Source organism: Pezoporus wallicus, unplaced genomic scaffold (assembly GCF_028554395.1).
Source record: "Pezoporus wallicus isolate ANWC-B61680 ecotype Strahan unplaced genomic scaffold, APGP_CSIRO_Pwel_v1 contig_8791, whole genome shotgun sequence".
NCBI lineage: Eukaryota > Metazoa > Chordata > Aves > Psittaciformes > Psittacidae > Pezoporus > Pezoporus wallicus.
Window position 1 is genome coordinate 1036166 of NW_026635603.1, and position 19222 is coordinate 1055387.

Sequence of the window (19222 nt, forward strand, 5' to 3'; positions counted from 1 at the left end):
AGTATTTAATAACAGTTGCAGTTTTGCTTTCTTTATGCCTTGCTCCACAAGAGGGCAGTGAAGTCCAACGTAAAATGACATCTGTGCCTGACATACTCTGCTATTTTTAATGGAGCTATATGCATCCTACCCCATAATCTGGAAGCAGTGTAACCTTTTTTCCTCTTACTAGTATGCTCGTTTCAGGAGATGGCGTTTAAAAGAGCTTAGTGAATTCGGTGCCACCTGAAGTGTCTTAACAGTGCCAAAGACTTTTATTAAAAACACTGTTGGTTTTATGTCTGCCAACATTAGAAGGTAGTCTACTTGAGTAAAAACGAGTAAGAAGCATAACATATGGGGGATTAATGTTTGCTTTCAGAAGTGGACTGCTAAAATCCAAGCTCTGAAGGACTACTAATTCAAGTTCCATATAAGATTTACAGGATTGTTAGGTATTTTCATTTGTTCCTGTGTCTGTTCTAGGTACTGTGTAAAAACATTGTTCAGCACTGGTAGGTCCAAAGAGGTCTGGTTTAAGTAAGACAAATGCATGCCAAGGTAGTATTTAATTTACTGTATTACTTTACATTTCATTGCAGTTTGCAAGATGAATGTACATCGACGCTGTGAAACAAATGTGGCACCAAACTGTGGAGTGGATGCTAGAGGCATAGCTAAAGTTCTTGCAGATCTTGGAGTTACTCCAGATAAGATCACTAATAGTGGGCAGAGGAGGAAAAAGGTAATTTTACTATGCAATGTCACATAGAAAAACGAGCTAAGTATGGCTGTATTGTAACTTTACTAGTTGGGGGGGAGTTCAGTCACACAGGACTTGTAGAAGAGGGTTTTTTAAATCAGCACAGAACTAAGACTTTGGCTTTTGATTTATAAGTGCAAGTCATCCATTCTGAATTTTGATATGAAGATTATTTTGACCTGCTAAAAATTTGCAAACCTGGGATCTGCATAGAGTCTAGAAGGATTTCCCCTTTTTAATTTTGAGGAAGGAGATTTGACAGAGAAAGAGTGTCTGACGCAACAGTTCAGAAAAACATAAATGCCTCTTTGGCTCAGAACTGGCATCAGATAATTGATAGATTGAGACACAGCACTACTGCTTTGCATTGTAAATGCTGATAAGGGAGCAATGTGCTGATCCTCATGAAGAAGAGCTCTTTTCCAGATGATAGTTCCAGAGTTATCATCACTATTCTAGGAAAAAAATAGGCTGTTCTGGAAATAAAAAGCACAGGTCACCCATAAGTACATCTAAAGCTGATGGAGTTATTCTGGATTGAAAATACATATACTGGCTCAGAATATGGCCACACTTTCTATTTGCATGGTTGTGACAAAGAGACACATTTCTCTCATTTACAGAAATATGCAATTTTTACCATTATTTCTTAAAACATTGACATTTGGTTCTGTTATTTTTCCTGGTTATTGCACACATGGGTCCCATGTACACTGTTTTTAAAATGTTACAGAAATAAATTCATTCTTACAAGAATAAATTATTTGATCTGTGACTTCTGGGAAAAGATGCTGTTATGATGTTACTGATGAGTTTGTAGTGCTTACTGATACTTGTAATTAAATGTATTTAGTGGATAGACTTCTACACAGACTCATAGTGGCTATTCAAAACTTTTCCATTTGCTGGGTATGCTAATTACACTTATTTAATGTTAAGAACCCACTTTTCTTTAAATTGCCAGCTCTTTCTCTGTTTATATTATGTCCCTATTTGATGCCATCAACCTTATGGTTGAGGTCCTGCCAGGGAGAATCTACAGGGTTAATCTATTTCTGTAACATCTTCAGTTTCCTTCATACTTGTATTTGTGGATTAAAGTTGTTAAATGAAATTTCCTCTTGGGATGGGAGAATCTCATAGCTGAGTACCCTTTTGGAATTGTTCTTAGCTAATTGCAGGTGCAGAGACTCAACAACCAGTTCCTGGAAGCGCATCATCAGAAGAAGATCGGTCAAAGTCAGCGCCAACTTCTCCATGTGATCAAGGTTGAATATCTCTTTTTAGTTCCTAATTTATGTGTATTGTCATTTATCTTACTTATTTTAATCTTCACTGATATGACCTGATTTCATTGAGCTGTGCAGCCCTGATTGACAGAATGTGTATATCAGCAACACTTTTTTGAACCTGATCTGATTGTTGTTTTTAAAAATCAGAAGTCTATGAGGCATCTTATGTACCATCGCATGTGTAAAATGATGAATGAAAAATACATCAAGATGGATACCTATGTGTCAAATTTGTTGAAACTGTTTTCAGTTGAGAAATTTTTCAGCCTCATTTTTAGGGAAGACACTTCCAAAACTGCATGGTAATAAGTACTCTTAAACTCTGAGTCCAGAACTCATTTAAATTTGCCAATCTTTTGATTTCACAGACAGTAGTCCAGTAAAGTTGTTGCTTCCAAGGCCGTCAGGCAAGAGCTTCAGGCAGACCCTGAGGTCTGTTAGTTACCAAGACTAAATTGAGTATTTAACACTGAGAAACCTTCAGAACTGTTTAGCAGATCTACACAATTGCTGCTTGAAATGGCACTAGGAAGTGGTCAAATCCTTTATTGGCAGGTACCTGATAACAGCTGGATCTGAGTAAGATGCTCCATTCTGTTTGACTTCAAGGACTGTGGTGCCCAACTATCCTTTGAACTTTTGGAGGCACAACTCTAAAATATCTAAAATACTTAAGCAGGAAGATGAGTAAGTGCTTCAGGAAGATAGGGGTATTCAAAACAAAATACTTCTCTGTGGTACAGGAAAACCCAAGAGCACTAAAACAACTATTTGGCTACTATTCTGCCTTATCTTTCAAGTTTTGGATATGTCATCCTCTTTGCTTCATTTTAAAAGGCCACCCTTCCTGTTAGAGCAGGGGTTTGGCTGATTACTGTAAGGTGGAGAAGCAGTTTGCTGAATATATACCCTTAACCACAGAATGGTCTACACAGCATTTGGGAATGATGAATATCCCTTCCCAATCTGATACAGACAGACACAGGCTGTTTTCTTGATGGTTAGTTAAAACAAACACTTTTTTCTCACATTTCCACAGAAATCAAAGAGCTGGAAAACAACATTAGGAAAGCATTATCATTTGACAATCGGGGCGAGGAGCACAGAGGAGCAGCTACATCGTCAACAGACAACCAACTTAACAAACCTGGGGAGAATGGTGAAAATGGGGAGGTCAAACAGGCCCAGACCAAGCGAATAGGCCTCGAAGAGTTCAACTTCATCAAAGTATTAGGGAAAGGCAGCTTTGGCAAGGTCAGTAGCTTGGGTTTTGTTTGTTTATTTTGTTGAGATTTTTTCTTTATGGTGTATAGGGTTTTTTTTACTGCCCTGCTTTGAAAGTATTCACAATGACATTCAGAAAGTGCTTCCACCCTAGGATTTTCCTTTTACCCATTAGGTACGAGCAGCTTATGCTGCACAGATCAGGAATATCAGCCCCCTGATTAACTGGCATTTTCTGTGTTTCAGCTCACTCCATTAACTAGTGTCAAGCCTTTTGAAACAAAATGTTAATGTTTCACTATTTCAGGAGATTGTGATGATGACATTCATACATACTGTTCAACAAGATAATTAGTTACGGTCCAGCAGGAAAAATCAGCTCAGGGATAATGCTGTGGAGTTCTGAGTTCATTCTCTTTCTAGATGATGCCCAGATCAAGTTTACTTATTTCATAGAACAGTTTGTATGCTTGTTTTTACTTAGTGGGTGTGTTCAGTGCTGGAGGAACTCAAGCATTTCCACTCAGATACGATAAGTGCAAGAGGCTTAGACAGCTGCCCAAAATACCACGTACACAGCAAAGATGAAACTCACCAACTACCTTCCTGCAGCAGGGATCTGATGAGCGTGGAAGGGGCATTTCTCTGTTTACAGGGCTTATAGATTTTCTTTTCACATGGCTGTGAACTGTGAAATAAAAGAGGAGGACTGAAATATGAATCTCTTTCACAAGTACACTCTTCCTTCCTTCCTATATGGGAACTGCAGATGCACAGGGTAGAAGGGCTGTTTTCTAATCCTTTCTCTGAAGATTATGCTGGCTCCAAGCCAGAAGTGACCTTAACAGAGTATAGGGCTTGAACCTTAAACAATAATAGTAGTTAAAATCAACAACTTGAGAGCAGACAGAATGGTGCGTAGGATTGGATAGTAAGTTCGTCACTCAAATCTCACTACCAAAAGTGGGAGATAAAAGTGGGAAATAAATTCCTGTCTGTATCAACTTCCTTCCTTTTTCAGTTTTTGAGATCATACTAATAGGTACTGGTTAATATTTTGAATGAGGGGATAAAAACTTTGTCTCTTCTGCATTCTTAACTAACAAACAGAATAGATACCATCTGTTTCAAATCTGAAGAGTACCAGAGGTATATTTTTCTAAAATTACATTACTTCACTTTTAATTTTATAAACTTACACCTTAATTCAGGCAAATGTGTATTTCCAGTGCAGTCAAACTAATACACAGCACATTTCATGGTATTTGTTGTTCGTATGTAAACAGAATTTCTGTTTGGTTTAGGTAATGTTAGCTGAGCTAAAAGGAAAAGATGAAGTATATGCAGTGAAAGTCTTGAAGAAAGACGTCATACTTCAGGATGATGATGTAGACTGTACAATGACAGAAAAGAGAATTCTGGCGTTAGCGCGGAAACATCCATACCTAACACAGCTGTACTGCTGCTTCCAGACGAAGGTAAGCCGCATGAACCCTTTACCAGTTTATTCTGAAGGAACAATATTTACTATTTAGAGAATAAAAGGTAGCCATGTAAAAAGTACAGCATTATTTAAAAAAATATTTCTGAGGCATTTTTGACATTTCAGCAATTCAGAGTGCTGGCTGCAGTTTAATAGCATTACTCTTACCTTCTACGTACCAGGAGATGGCAGTAAGTGAGTTAAAAAATTAATTACCCCCCCCCCCCCCCCCATGCATAAACCACAAATGAGGTGCCATTTTCTGGGTTTTATGTTGGGAATTATATTAGGTATTAGGGCAGGACGCTCATCTTTTCACTTTTCTTGTGCTGTGTAGTATGTAAAATGTTCAGACAAGAAAGGAAGTATGAATACTGTTTATCAAATAAATTCCTGTAATGCTAAGGTACTTGAGGAGCAGAGAGAAGGAAAGGGAGAGAGAGCTGATAATGAGAGCCTGTTCCCATGGCATGTTCTTTGCTGGTGATTTTTCATACAGAATTCCTCTTCATAGCACATATTTTGTATTTGCTTTTTAAATGGAAGTGAACGTTTGGATGGTGCAGCTGACGCTGTAGGATTTCTGAATCCATCAGTCTGAGTGCTTGAAACCAGTAGTGTTCACGTGATATTTCAGGGTTTCATTTCTCAGTCTCTTGTTTCTCTCTTGCCATTCAGCTGAGCTGCCAGTTTTTTACCTGTTTGTCCAGAAAGCTTTATGGACAAACAACCCCACCTTCACCCCCCCCCCCCCCCCCCCCCCCCGTGTGGTGAATCTGTTGTACAGGTAGACTAACAGTCATATATAATTGTATTTACAGAAGCATCCTTTATTTTTTAAGTGCCTGATAAGGTGTTTACTATTTCAGAGCACTAAGGTTTGAACTTTTGCCCACTGAAGTAAATATACCATTCTTTTCAACAGGGTGAGTTTTTTTTTACCTGTAGGTGAGAAGTTTAGATGTTAGTATATATGTATATTTTACATAAAATACTTCAAAAGAAATCAACTTCCTTCGAACTTCTGTTTTGTTTCTTGTTTTCTTTCAGTAAGACACTACATTGGAGTATCTAAGTCGACTTAATGGAAACATTTGGTAGATCAAATAATTAAATTAGCATATCAAACAAAATTAAGAGTTAGTAATGGTGTGTATGTGTGTGCATGTGTAAATATGTACATGTTCACGTGTTTTAACCAGAACTGTGTATGGCAAAAATGAGCAATCACAATAATTATGTGTGTAGAATTACAGAAAAGCTGTATCTGAAAGAACTTCCAGCAAACTTGTCAAGAAAGATAAATAGGGCAGTAGGAAAGCCATCAGAAAATGGCTAGTAGTATCTGAAGGGGGCCTATAGAGATGCTGGGGAGGGACTCTTCATTAGGGACTGTAGTGATAAAACAAGGGGTAATGGGTAAAAACTTAAACAGGGAAAGTTTAGATTGGATATAAGGAGGAAATTCTTTCCTGTTAGGGTGGTGAGGCACTGGAATGGGTTGCCCAGGGAGGTTGTGAATGCTCCATCCCTGGCAGTGTTCAAGACCAGGTTGGACAAAGCCTTGCGTGATATGGTTTAGTGTGAGGTGTCCCTGCCCATGGCAGGGGGGTTGGAACTTGATGATCTTCCATGTGAACATCAGGAAAAATTTCTTTAGTGTGAGAGTGACAGAGCACTGGAACAGGTTGCCCAGGGGGGTTGTGGAGTCTCCTACATGGGAGATATTCAAGGCCCGCCTGGACAAATTCCTATGTGATGTACTCTAGGTTATCCTGCTCTTGCAGGGGGGTTGGACTAGATGATCTTTTGAGGTCCCTTCCAACCCTTGGGTTTCTGTGATTCTGTGATCTTAAGGTCCTTTCCAACCCTAACTGTTCTATGATTCTATGATCAAGATTATAGTGTCTTCAAGTATGCAAATAGCAAATGTTAAATGTGTTTATACAGTTCTTAAAATAGAGAAGATTCATCAGTGTTTTATGTACTTTGAAGCTAACACAAACGAGTGGCCCAGGAAGGTGTGTGTACGATTTATGTCTACAAAGGATGTTTCATGTGTTCAGATTTTCATTTCATTTAAATATATGTGTGAACATACTTTTTAAATGTTTTAACGTATTTTTTATTCTAGAACTAGAATTGAGCATTTTACTTCAGATAAGTGATAAAATGTGAAAGTGATAAAGTAAGTGATAAAAAGATTGTATGGGGTGAGGGATAAACTCTGTGAACAGAGAGGGACCTTTTGGACTAAGGCAGACTGAACTCACTGAAGTGTAAATAAATTATCAGCAAACTGATATGAATCATGTGGCAGAACATCAGTAAAGATCAGGGCTACATTAAGTGAATTATGAAATTATGACAGCAGGTTCTCCTGTTACTCCTGGTTTCCTGGAGATTTCTTTCCTTTTCTATTTCTCATCTGTTCTCCTCTCTTTTATATCGTGCTTTCTGCCTTCTTCTCTGCTCTTCAAAGCCACTCATCAAAGAAAGATATTCAGAAGTGTTTCTCACCATCTCCTTGCTTCCTAGATCTCGACCGGAGAGTAACCATAGTCTGTGGCTTTGCTTGAATTCAGTGGAACTTACAGTTAAATGATTTGTAGTTACAAGGCATAGGCTAGTGACTCTCCCCCAAACCCAAAAACTGCATCTAATGATACCAAAACAGAAGTTCAGCACTGCAAAATGGAGGAGGTTTTTTGAGCACAGCCTATGAACTGTTTGCAATGAACTTCTTCGAAAGAAAAAAAAATCCAAAACATATGTAAAAATAAATGCAATAAATCTGCTACAGTTATAAATTATTTATGGATGACAACAAATGAACATGTATGAAGTAAATGAGTCACTGAATGATTTACTTAGGTTCAGTGAAAAAAACAGGTAGAAAAACTTGTTTGAACAAGCATGGTCTATGGTTAAAACAGCTTTACTGAGACAAAAGCTATTGTACAATAGAGCTTAGAATGTATTTAACAGTAGTGTATAGTTAGTTACGCTGTGATTATATGCTATGCCACAGCTGCTGGACTTTGCAGAACTGGTCCCTGAAGTGATCATGCTGGAATTAAATTTTGCATTTCTAGTAGAGCGTATTTGTCATATACACCCTGACTTAGTGGGGAGATTGACTCAGTGTTCATTGTCAAAGCACTCAAAGGTTCACTGTAGGTAGTGAGACTGCTTGCTTTGTTCCTCTTCCACAAAAATGGGAATGTAGGAGTTTGACTTTATACCAGTGTTTTCCTTCAGTAAGGTGAAGACACTGCAGGGAAGTTGTGTATGTGCTTTTTATAGTAAGTATGCTTCAGTATTGTTTGGGTTTTATATAGAGCAGACTTTGCATTAGTATCATTTACTAAATGATAATACCATTATGACAAGAAGTAAGGGATCATATTTAAAATTATCTTGGAATTCAGAAATCATACCAAATAATGGCTAATAACAGCATTACACTTCATACACTAATGGGTTTTTAGCCCTACGTATCTGAATTTACTTTTAGAAATCCCATCTAGCTGCTGTATTTTAAAGGAATATTCTTGGGACTGGTAATTCTCATGTTCCTACTTAATCCAAATGCTAACTTTGATCAAACCATTTTTCTTGTAGGTCCATCAAAAAATGAGCTCCCCTGAAAATCAACATTCTGTATTAAAATTATATATATTAAAATATTAGGCTTCAGGGGTTGTTTTGCCAAATTCTGCAGTGACCTGGAAGTCAAAAGCTGGCTTCTGTTCCAGAGCTTAGGAAAAAATGTGCAAAGCTGATATATGTTGTTTCTTCTGCAATAATTCAAGATACAAGCTCAGCAAGACAGCTCTACACATGAGAGAGACTGTAAAATCTAGGGGTAGGACCTCAGCTGCTGTGGTTTTTACATGTAAGGAGCTTGGATACCTTAGTGTAGCATATCTGATAAAACCATGACACAGTTGGACAGTATTTTTCAACACTCCTGTACTGTGATAGCATTTCCCTTCTTGTTTTGTCAGAACATGGCCAGTGCATCTATCAATGCATTCAGAGGCTTGAGTTCTGGTTTGCATGTAGTCTGTCAGCTGGGATATAAATGAAGAATACTGTGTTCTGTATTTGCCAATCCCATACCCATGGCCTGGCATAGAGGGTACAGCACTTTTCCAATAACTGAGCTTTCCTTATCATAATCTTTCATTTATTCAGAACTTGTGTCTGTTATTGAGAAAATTACTTTTTTCAATGCTGCTACTGTTTGCATTCACCTTCATCCTTCCTCCTATCTTCTGTTTCTTTATTTGTGTGCTAGTTCCCTGTGTTTTCAATAAGGAATTTCTTACCTGGCAATAGCGCTGATGCTACCCAATTCCCCTCTCCAGCGTCCTCTTCACCCTGGCCTCATCCCATGCTTCAGTGATCAACTGTGGAACGGTATCAAGATAAGGTTTTATTGATAATGGTTCTGCCACGTAGCTGTTAGAGGGGGTTTAAGTAGAGCTATTTTCTCTGAAGTCTTCCTTGTTTTTATGATACCTTGTTCACAGCTGGAAGTTTCAGAGCTGTGAAAATAAAGCCCTTTTTAATGGAAAGTTGAGGTTCTACAAAATAGAAGTATAGCAAACTTCACTTTAGTCATCAGACACCCCTGTCAAACTTCTTCATAGTACTTAAAATGTTCTATACCTCTGCCTAGGAGATGCATACACGTATATGGGCATACCTTAGACTTTGTAATGAGTTATCTGGATAATCAGAAATCTTTTTTTTTTTTCATTTTATTAAGACAGTGAAAGCTTTATTCCAATAATTCACTGCTTTTAACATCTAACATTTGCTTTTGTATCCAATTTAATGAAATTAGATAAATTTGAAAATAGTGCTCTCCTGCTCTTTTCAGAGTGCTATGTTCAAGAAAATTGCTCTGTACACAGGCAGAGTAGAGGTTACTACTAGAACAGAGCAATTTTCCTGTTGAATGGTGGAGTTGCATAACTTTTGAAGGACCCTTAGTCAGCATTATAGCTATTTCTATTTGAGAAAGTAAGTGATTAAGTAAAGGATAAAGATAGCCACTTACTACAGGTAAATAGTTAGACTTATTCCACACATGAAACCTTACTTATTTTTCCCTTTACATTTATCTGCATGTTAAAAGCATTGTATCTATCCATAGCACAGCTCCTGAGTTGACCTGCAAGGCCATTCACTTCTTTCCTGTGTTCTGGTGCTGTAAAGTAGGGATTAGCCAGATGACACTGGCAAAACTGAAGGACATGTAGGAATAGGCTGTAGTGACCCTGCTACAACATCGTTGATCCCTTAACTGTTACGTTCTACCTAGTGGCTTACTACTGGTTTATCCTAGATTGTAACTCTTGCAGTTCAGGTTCTTTCTGCATGTTTGCACTGTATCTAGCTCAACCTGGATAACGCTAGAAGTTGTAAAGCTGAGATTTAGGAGATTTTATTCCTATTTCAGCTGTCACGATGTTCCTTTGTTATTGTGGCAAATCTCTGAACCTCTTTCTGCTTCAGACCTCTCTGTAAAAGATGAGTAATCAGTCCTTCTTCTATTTAAAGCTTGTATTTAAATGTTTCCAAGGGGGATTTGGAAATCTAATAATACAATGTTGTTAGAGTGTACAAGGATCGGTATAGAAAGGTGAAGCACTGCAGAACGTGTAAAATGGAGTTCCATTTTTGAAGTGACCTGCTTTATTAGTGTAAGAACATGTAAAACAGCTAAAGAAAAGAGAATTATATGCTTATGATGTCTTCACATCATGTTTTCTAAGTTAATTTAAGAAGAATCAGTGTAGTATGTGACCAAAACTGTCTTTGGTAATGTAAAAGCAAGTGTTATTTCTGTTAGGTGTGTTTGTACAAAAAAGTAAATGTCTTCTGCAGTAATAGCTCAGAGGAGTGTCATTTATGATATACAGTGCAAATTAACCTAACTGACTGGCCACTGTTACATTCATCTGGGACTAATTAGAGCTTATAATCCATTTTATCTGGTATTCTTGTGCTTTTGTTGCTAAGCAGCTAAAGCTATTATGCAGATATTGCTGTATGGGTGTAATCTGTTTAACACAAGTTTGCATTGCCTTTTATTACTAATTAGTGTCAAATCAGAACTTTTTAGGGCCCAATTCTGTTCATTATTATGTGAATTTGTACATATGTGAGACAAAAGACTAAATTGGCCCCTGTATTTTTAGCTACTTTAGTGCTAAAATATTTTAATACAATTTAAATATAAAATTACAGGCAGAGGTTACTCAATGGTAAGTGTTAACTATAGTGAAAAAGTAGAATAAAATGGTAGGTAAGCGTAGAGCAATGTTATTTATACTGTTTATATTATGGTACCTTTTTATATACAGTAATACATATTTACAGTTGAACTAAATTTTAATATAACTATTATTATGTGTGCATATACACAGAATATGTGCAGTAGTAGCTATTTTTTAATGCCCAGCTAGGTTCTACAGGCAGTCTGTATCATAACAAATTAAAATTAACTGATATTGACTCATTCTTGGGAGCATTTCCTGAAGCATTAGAAGTTAGACTGGTACCTGGTGATGTTTCATATAGCATAAAGTCAAGAAGTCATGTAAATAAACCAAATATTGACAGACTTAGATTTGCAGAAATTCAGATACTGTGTATGTTAAATTTAGACTTCCTGTTGACTGCCACATGGTATGAATGCATTGACCACGATCACTGTATTGTCTAAAAGTAGACACTGTGGTCAAGAATAGTTGTAGCGGTGAAGCTGTGATGATTAAATACTGTAATCACTGTCTCTCACACACACACTGTCTCTCACACACTCACTCTCAAACACAGCCCCTGTTTCCAGCATGATGACCCGGTTTTTGGAAACTTGCTATTATGCTGCTCAGTTACTGCTAGCTGCTCTTAAAGGATTATTAAAGCCTGGTTAGCTCACTGAAGATTCATTGTTCACATTAGTCCTTTTAGTGTTAAACTTCAAGTCAGGCTATCAGTGCAGCCAGGCCCATCAAGGGCCCGTAGGAGAAATTACTCCTGCAGCATCAATCAGGATGCTTTTCTTTGAGACAGGAAAGGCTTTATTTTGTGATGTAGCACCCAAACTGAACAGGACTCTTTCACACCCTCTCAAAGCTAGGGCTTGTTTCCTAGTTTGCATGTATACAAGTGAGTGCTGCAGCTGCAGCTCCATGGACTGCTTTGCTGTAACCAACTGAGGCTTCGACAAGCCCAGGAATAGTCCCGAGTCAGCATCTGTGGCCAGAATTCACTGCCATCATGAAATAGGTGAGGGCAAGCTGATTTTTACTTTGGTCCTCAGGCCTGAATATTAGGGCTGTGTTCACTGTGTTAGAAGCATCTTGGTGTAGCCAAATGTAGAATTCAACTTCCAAGATTTTAATCCTGATGTGATCATGTGCAGGCAGGAGGTTTTTAGGATAATAGGTGGAGCTAAAGGCCTTGTAGGTACTGGTTTCATATCTGTTGGACAGAACCATATATTACGAGCTTTTCCTGTTGGGAAAATGTGTTTCTCCAGTTGAGGCATGTTTGAGGGGAGTAATTTTCAGAATGTCTACCAGATGCTTTGCCAGTAACTCTCTTGGCAGATCTGTCTGTCTTGTACACAGTCCTTTAGCAAAGATCAGAGGAGCCAGCAATATTGTCATCCAAACAGGGCAAAGGGGGTAGCAGACTTTGAACAGAACTGGATTAGACCCAGCATTTACTGGGTCCACAAGATTTCTGTATAAGCTTTGCACTGTGGCTATGGTAACACCATGCTGGTTGATTCCTCATCAGGCAATCTTAATCTTACAACTTGTGTGTGAATAGAGTATTATTTCTCATCCAGCAGGGTAACCGAACAATACTGCTTTAAATGAAATCCTACAGGTTGAGGCTAGATTATGGCTCTTAGTTTCGTTTCATCTTGGAAAGGATAAGGGTAATCCACCTTGTAGTAGCCCCCCTTGGAGGAAGTGTGCCTGCTTGGTTTCTCATAGGATCTGCTGCCCTGCAGCTATGTGCAGTGACCCTCCTTTCTGTCCTTCCTCTGCACCTAAGTCTCAAGACCATCCTCACACCTAGTGTAGGATCCCCCATTTGGACAGAAGAGTCCTGAGTACATGACGTATATGAACCCACTGGTCCTTTGTCCTAGCATCCTTTGTGCTTTTTCTTGTATTTTATAGCCATAAAGCACTATTCACAATTTGTCACGAATGGGTTCAATACAAAAATGAATTTATAGAAATGAAACCTGTCTTTAAAATAAGTGGAAATGTAATGCCCACATGGGTAGCTATCAGGAGGGCTCGGTTATGCTTGTTAACTGTTTTAAAAGCTATTTAAAGAAAGCCTGTTTTACTCAAGTGGTCCTGGGAAACCATTTAATATTGTGTTTGTTAGGTGTTGCTCTTAGAAGTAAACAACTAACGCACCCCAAAGGAAGAGTCAGGAAAAAGGAAACTGCATATAAAATCTGATTCTTCTGCAGCTTCTTTTCTAAATACAGGAAATGATTCTCTTTGGAATTCACTTGGGCACTTTAATACAACTTTTTTTTTTATTATTTTCTTTTTCAGCAACCGCAAGCTTAGTAAATTATAATTGTACACAAGAGAATTTCACCATGGGAAAGAAGTGGAATTTACAAAACACTTGGGTTTGCATCTTCAGTAAAATTTTCATTGCCTTTTTTAGCATGTGCACAGACTAATTTTAGTTTTGGCATAACAAGTCTTCTGCGCCACACACCATTTGCGAGGTGGATGAAACTTGAGTAGGGTATAACATAAATTAGCCTTTATCTCTTCTGCTCAAAAGCACACAAACAGATTATTTTAACACTGTTAATGTGTATGTGAGAAGGTTTAAGGGAATCCAGTTTACACCATTTTATCTCACTTTTGGGTGAGTACTTTTAGCAAAAACACACTTTCTTGATGGCAGCAGGGTTTACTCTTGCCTAATTACATGGGCTAAGAGTAGTGATGCTCAGCCTGGAGTCTCATGCTTGTAGGGGGGAAGCTTTTATGTGTTCCCACCTAAGGCCATTCTGTAAGCGGAGATGTATTCAGCGCGTTGTTTTATCTCCTTAAAAAAGATGATGAAGAAGGTGATCTATAATGTCAACTTAAGAGAAGTGACTCTGGAGGAGAGTGACTGGTGTGTCACTATGGGCCTTCTGTGTAAAGAATATATACAACTTCTATTGATAGTAAGAAACAGTAAACATAGATCTATAAAACATGACAGGTAACCTGTCTCATCATTAATGCTTTCTGTTCTCTTCTAGTAAACTGATTGGTCATTAAAAAGTAATTGTCCAGAACTAAGGAAACCTGAATAATAAGGACTCCTTTCAAGTCCTGGCTGTCCTTATTAATATGATAGTTCATAGAATTGCAAAAAGTATTCAGCAACTGGGAGAGCATGACAATGAATGTTAGGTTTTGGACTCTGCTATTTCATAGCAAATGGCTATGAACTACTGTGAAACACTTCTTTTTTCCATTCTCTACTTTCCACGTCTAAAAATTTGTGTAGTCACCTTTAAATGAGACTGAAAAGAGAGAAGGGGCTGTGAGTTTTAGTTAATGTTCCTTTTCATAGTAAGTAGATTCTGCTTATTACTGAAGTGTGAATTATTTATATTGTGATCTCAAAATATATTCCACTACAATGTCTCTTATATTATAAAACTGCTATAAACCAGTGTTTTAAATCATTTCCCAAAGGGACATCCTCTGCTTAATTTTCTCAGTCTTTCTCTTCCTACACAGTGTAGCATAAATATTTTACTTTTCCTGCACTATTGTACTAATCCATCTTTTCCTGCATCACATGCTGTATTTAATAACCGTTAAGTCTCTTTCCCATGCACAGGGACTCTCTGTGTGTAAGGTTAAGTTTGTTGTCGTCAAACTGCTAGGTCCTCTAAGGATTAATGGGGTTTTGTTGGAATGGTATGACTCCTAAAATTAATAATAATGCAATGACATTACTTTAAATAAGTTAAATAATAGCAGTAGCTGTGCTGGGAAAAAAAAAAATCCTTTTTCTTTTAAAGGTGGTACATTATAAGGGAACTGAGTGTTCATGGAAGGCACTCTGAAGGTTAACTTACAAACTTTAATTGTGTATGGAACAACAGCTAATAGGAAGTCAGCATATTTCTATAGACTAATTTTTAAGATGTGATCTAGAGAGGCCACCTCATTCTGTCTTTAATACATCCAAAGAGACCCACTTATAATTCTTCCTTTCAGTGTTATGTATGCCTAGCCAAGTACACAAGAAGGAAAATTGTCCTTTTAGGTACTTAACCTTCCATTCAGGTGATAGAAGAATGAAAGAGGTCAATTTATAAGCTTCTCAAAGTAAGTTTTTCCAAGAAGCTTTACAGAATCACACATAAGATCAGTACATTCAGATGATCTAATTAATAAGTGGTTTATTGAAAAGTCTGTGGTACTACTCTCTTCTGTCTTCAGAAACCCAATCTTAAAATAATAACCAAAATTCTGCTCCTTAAAGCTGCTTCCTGAATGCAGAAAACCCTACACCCTCTAGATAAAACGCACTGCGTTCTCCTGTGCTGATTTACTCATTTCAGAGTGTTTGGATGGCTTAAATGATGGCAGAGTTTTGGGCACTGTTTCCTGTTGTCTGACTAATTTATATTTGTGAATTGCCAGGGTTTTCAGCTGTGTGAAGCATATGCTTTGCCAAAAATTAATCATGTTCTGGAAACAGGAAAGTATGGCAAATAAAGTAGATGCAATTAATGCTTTTAAAAGGTCACTGTTGCATTTACAGAACTACAGAAATCCAGACAGTGAAGAAAGGTGTATGAATAATGACTTTCAATAGGTATCGAAAATGCCTGGCTCAGGTAACTCATGTTTATCATATAGAACAAAAAAATCAGTGTGTGGTGCTTACACAGATCAATGGATGTTTATAAAGAGCTTCATTTTCAGGAAGGGTTATGAAAACATGTTGAACAGAGGATGTTATATGTAGATGAAGGATTTTTTTCATATATTTATCAGTTTTCATTAATTCTGTATGCTCAGGTAATTTTTCTCTTGAAACATGAAATTTTAACCTCTTGCTAAATACCTTTCATCCTCTTTTGGAAAGCTAATTTGTACAAAGTGCCAAAGAAAAGTCAAAATCAGGCTCCGATCTCAATAAGGTCTGCATAAGACATGCTAATGTAGGAACAGCTAGCGGCTTGTTTGGCCCAGTTTCCCGTCTCTAAACAGTGCCAAAGCAGATGCCCAGGAAGAATGTAGGTACAGGGTAAAGCGTGTCATGTCCTTTTTCCAGAATACTATCCCAATATCAGGAGATCGATGACTTGAGCGTTTCCTGTGCCAAATGTGGTGATCGTGTATGTAATCAGGGGGCATCTTTGCACAATAATATTGTGTGGGGGAAGTGTTAAAAGGGAGAAAATATTTAGAAATGTAAATATTGGAGAGCATTGTGTTTTGTTCTCCACCCAGGAGCGGAGAAATCCTCTTAATACCACTCCTGCAAACAGACAGCCCTATAGTGCAGCATAAATATTGATACCATTTCTTTTTTTAATGATAATTTTGAAAGTAGTGTCTCTGCCATTCAGCATCTCTAAAGTGATGTAGCTGCACTATTTCCCCATCATCTTCTACAGCAGGGGAATAGTGCGTCTGGTCACCTGGGAATAGCAACTAAGCATACTGAGGTTTCTCAGAAAAATAAAACAATTCCCTGCAGGTTTTTTGATGTGCATTTCAATAATGTATTGTTATGCATACATTAGAAATATAAAATGTTCCATGTTAGACTACAAGTAAATAGTACATAATAAATTTGACAGAACAGTTCTCAAGTTACATTTTCCATCGCTGAGAGCTAAGGTACTGAAAGAAAAGTGTTACAGTATCTTGTACTTTCCCATCAGGAACCTAAGCAGTGAACCACAGCTGGCAATGTCATGTCAGAGCCAAAAGGGCATCATGCATAATGCATTAGACTTAATTAAGAAGCGTGCCAAGGAGTGATGCCATCGTCTTTCAGATTTTCAGCCTGTAGTATTGTTTTGTTGAATTTCTGCAGTAGAAATTAGATAAAAGTTATTTTAAACTCAATTCATCCACTTTTAAAGACATCTATCTGAGCATTTCTTAAAGAAAACATCAGGTATAGAGAGCTCTTTCAGAAAGTAGAATAGCTGTACTGAACATATTGAGGAGTGTAACCCATGGATTCATTTATGGACCCATACAGGAGGAGAACAAGTGCTGAAAGGGAAATTAATTAGCTTCTTTGGACATCCAGAAAATCTCACTGGCTGTGTTTTTAGACAATTAAAGAGTAAAAAAGAAATAAGTCTTGGGCAGGAACAGGGGCTGTCTTCAGGGATTTAGCCCTGTGACGTATCTAACTTCTGGAGCGTCCTCTTTGGTTGCATTCAGATGTAAGAAACTTGGTGGTCATGTTGCTGAGGTCTCATTTGTACAGGCTCATGCCACATGTTCAATTTGTGCATTGCAGATGTATAAACATCCCCTTTGTGCTTGCAGTATTTCAGCAGCACATCCTTTAATGGCAACTGCTGTATTGCAGCTGCATAGGAAAGGAAGCTCTCAGAGCTTTTCTAGCATAACAAGAAATGGGAAGATCGTATCTAATGAGACTTCTGGATCAGAAATAAGGGAGTTTTAGATAGCAATCTGAATTTAAAGAGGCTTAAACTCACAAAATCTCTGAACTTTTGGAAATTTGCCACGAATCTGTGGGAAAAGTTAGGAAAGAATTGTTGCTGGGTGATATGCCCAAGGAGATTAACTGCTTTCCACAGTGCAGTTCAATGTGGTGTTATTATATAAAACACTCAAAGTGGTTCAAATATCCTTTAGGCTAACATGTAATCTCAGCCACATGTGTAACCTAATATCTGCGTATTGTTTCACTCTGCTTTTTAGCTGGATTTAGACTGATGATTTAGGTCTTAGAAGCCACAGGCAGCTTCCTAGAACCTAAAATATCACCAGGTTCAGGATTTGATACACAATACAGGCTTCATTGAAATTTATTAACCATTATCTGAGCGCTCAGTTAACATCATTCTGCAAATAGCATTGCCAGAAAGGAGGTTTATTTACTGGCCTTGTCCAGAGAAAAGTAATGTTTTATCCATTAGTAGTATGTTGTTTTTAAAGTTGTTTACATTCTTTGAGGAAAGGCGGAAGCTACTGCTCGGAGAGGTTAGAGGACATATGAGTTTATGGGCCCTCTCTGAAATTATTCTTGAAGCGAATGCTAGATTACATTATTCAAGTGGCAGCAGAGAGAACATTGTGTCTTGGCAAACCGAATTTACTGTGTTTTATTTGAATAAAGAAATCTAAACTATGCAAAAAAAAGCTCCTAGATCTTATCATGATACAGTGAAGAATTGTATCCTTTTTTTTGGTCCTACCCACAAGTTTTGCTTGCAAGTTGCTGCCTTTGTCAGACTACTGCTGGTCTCAGAAAGATAAACAGACTACAAATGAAATTATTTGGGGGTGTAAGTAGAATGCTTAGGAGGTTAAAAACATGATAGTCTGTTAATGAAGAGTTCTGAGGTTTTTAATTATTTTTCCTTCTCCTTTTTTTTTGTTTTCCCTGTAAGGGTAGATGTTTGTTAATTTAACAAGTAGGAATTTGTGATCTTTCCTTCAAGCTCCCCTTTGAATTATGTAAATTGTTGTCCCATAGAAACCTTAGGTTAGAAACTTCAAAGGATTCTCCTGAAGCCTCGAGGTAAAAGTAGGGGAAAATTTTAAGAAGACCTTCTCTCACCTATGGAACTAAAGACATGGGAAATTGTGTCAGTACAACTGAAGTTTGCTTTGAAATGCTGGGTTAGCACAGCCACAAGGCTGCTGAATCACAAAGGCGAAGTTCTTGCAAATTGTTACCGCTGCTCTTTTGTTCCTAATTCCAGAGAACGTTTTTTTAATGATTAATATACTTTTTCTTAGAATGAAATATTGCACTGGGCCGAGGTTACAGCATGTTATATTCCCTGAACATGTTTTAGCCCAGGAATAGCTGTAGAAATGCAATGCGAAACCACTGGGGCAAATGAAAACTACAAGTTCCGCATTTTGTAATCTTACAAAGCCGGAATTATATCTCAGTGATGTTCTTTTTCTCCTAAAATAGATTTCTTTCTGGTTCTTGATAGTTATCAGACAGTGGTTGCATCGTTCTGCTTTACTGGCTTGCTGTGTTGGTCTCTCAGCTCAGTTCTTGTGGCCTGAGTATGGGCTTTGATCCTGAACTAAGAAAGATAAAAACTTTCCCTCTTTTTGCCTTCTTTCACATAATATCACAACTGGTCTAAAAGAAAAATAAATACATTGCCATTAAAATATGGCAAAAAATAAATGCATTACAAAGTCACTGTGCTTTTGA

The 19222-nt window shown here is 37.6% G+C and overlaps 1 protein-coding gene across 3 annotated transcripts in view; it reads left to right on the top strand.

The window, feature by feature from the left end:
* Window positions 1-19222, top strand: part of PRKCE (protein kinase C epsilon) — a 287273-nt gene that overhangs the window by 186260 nt on the left and 81791 nt on the right. For all 3 annotated transcript variants that reach the window (XM_057396972.1, XM_057396973.1, XM_057396974.1), the window contains exons 7-10: window positions 582-724; window positions 1914-2010; window positions 3074-3288; window positions 4563-4736. In XM_057396972.1, coding sequence (XP_057252955.1) covers window positions 582-724; window positions 1914-2010; window positions 3074-3288; window positions 4563-4736 — 629 coding nt within the window. The remainder of the gene's footprint in view (window positions 1-581; window positions 725-1913; window positions 2011-3073; window positions 3289-4562; window positions 4737-19222) is intronic.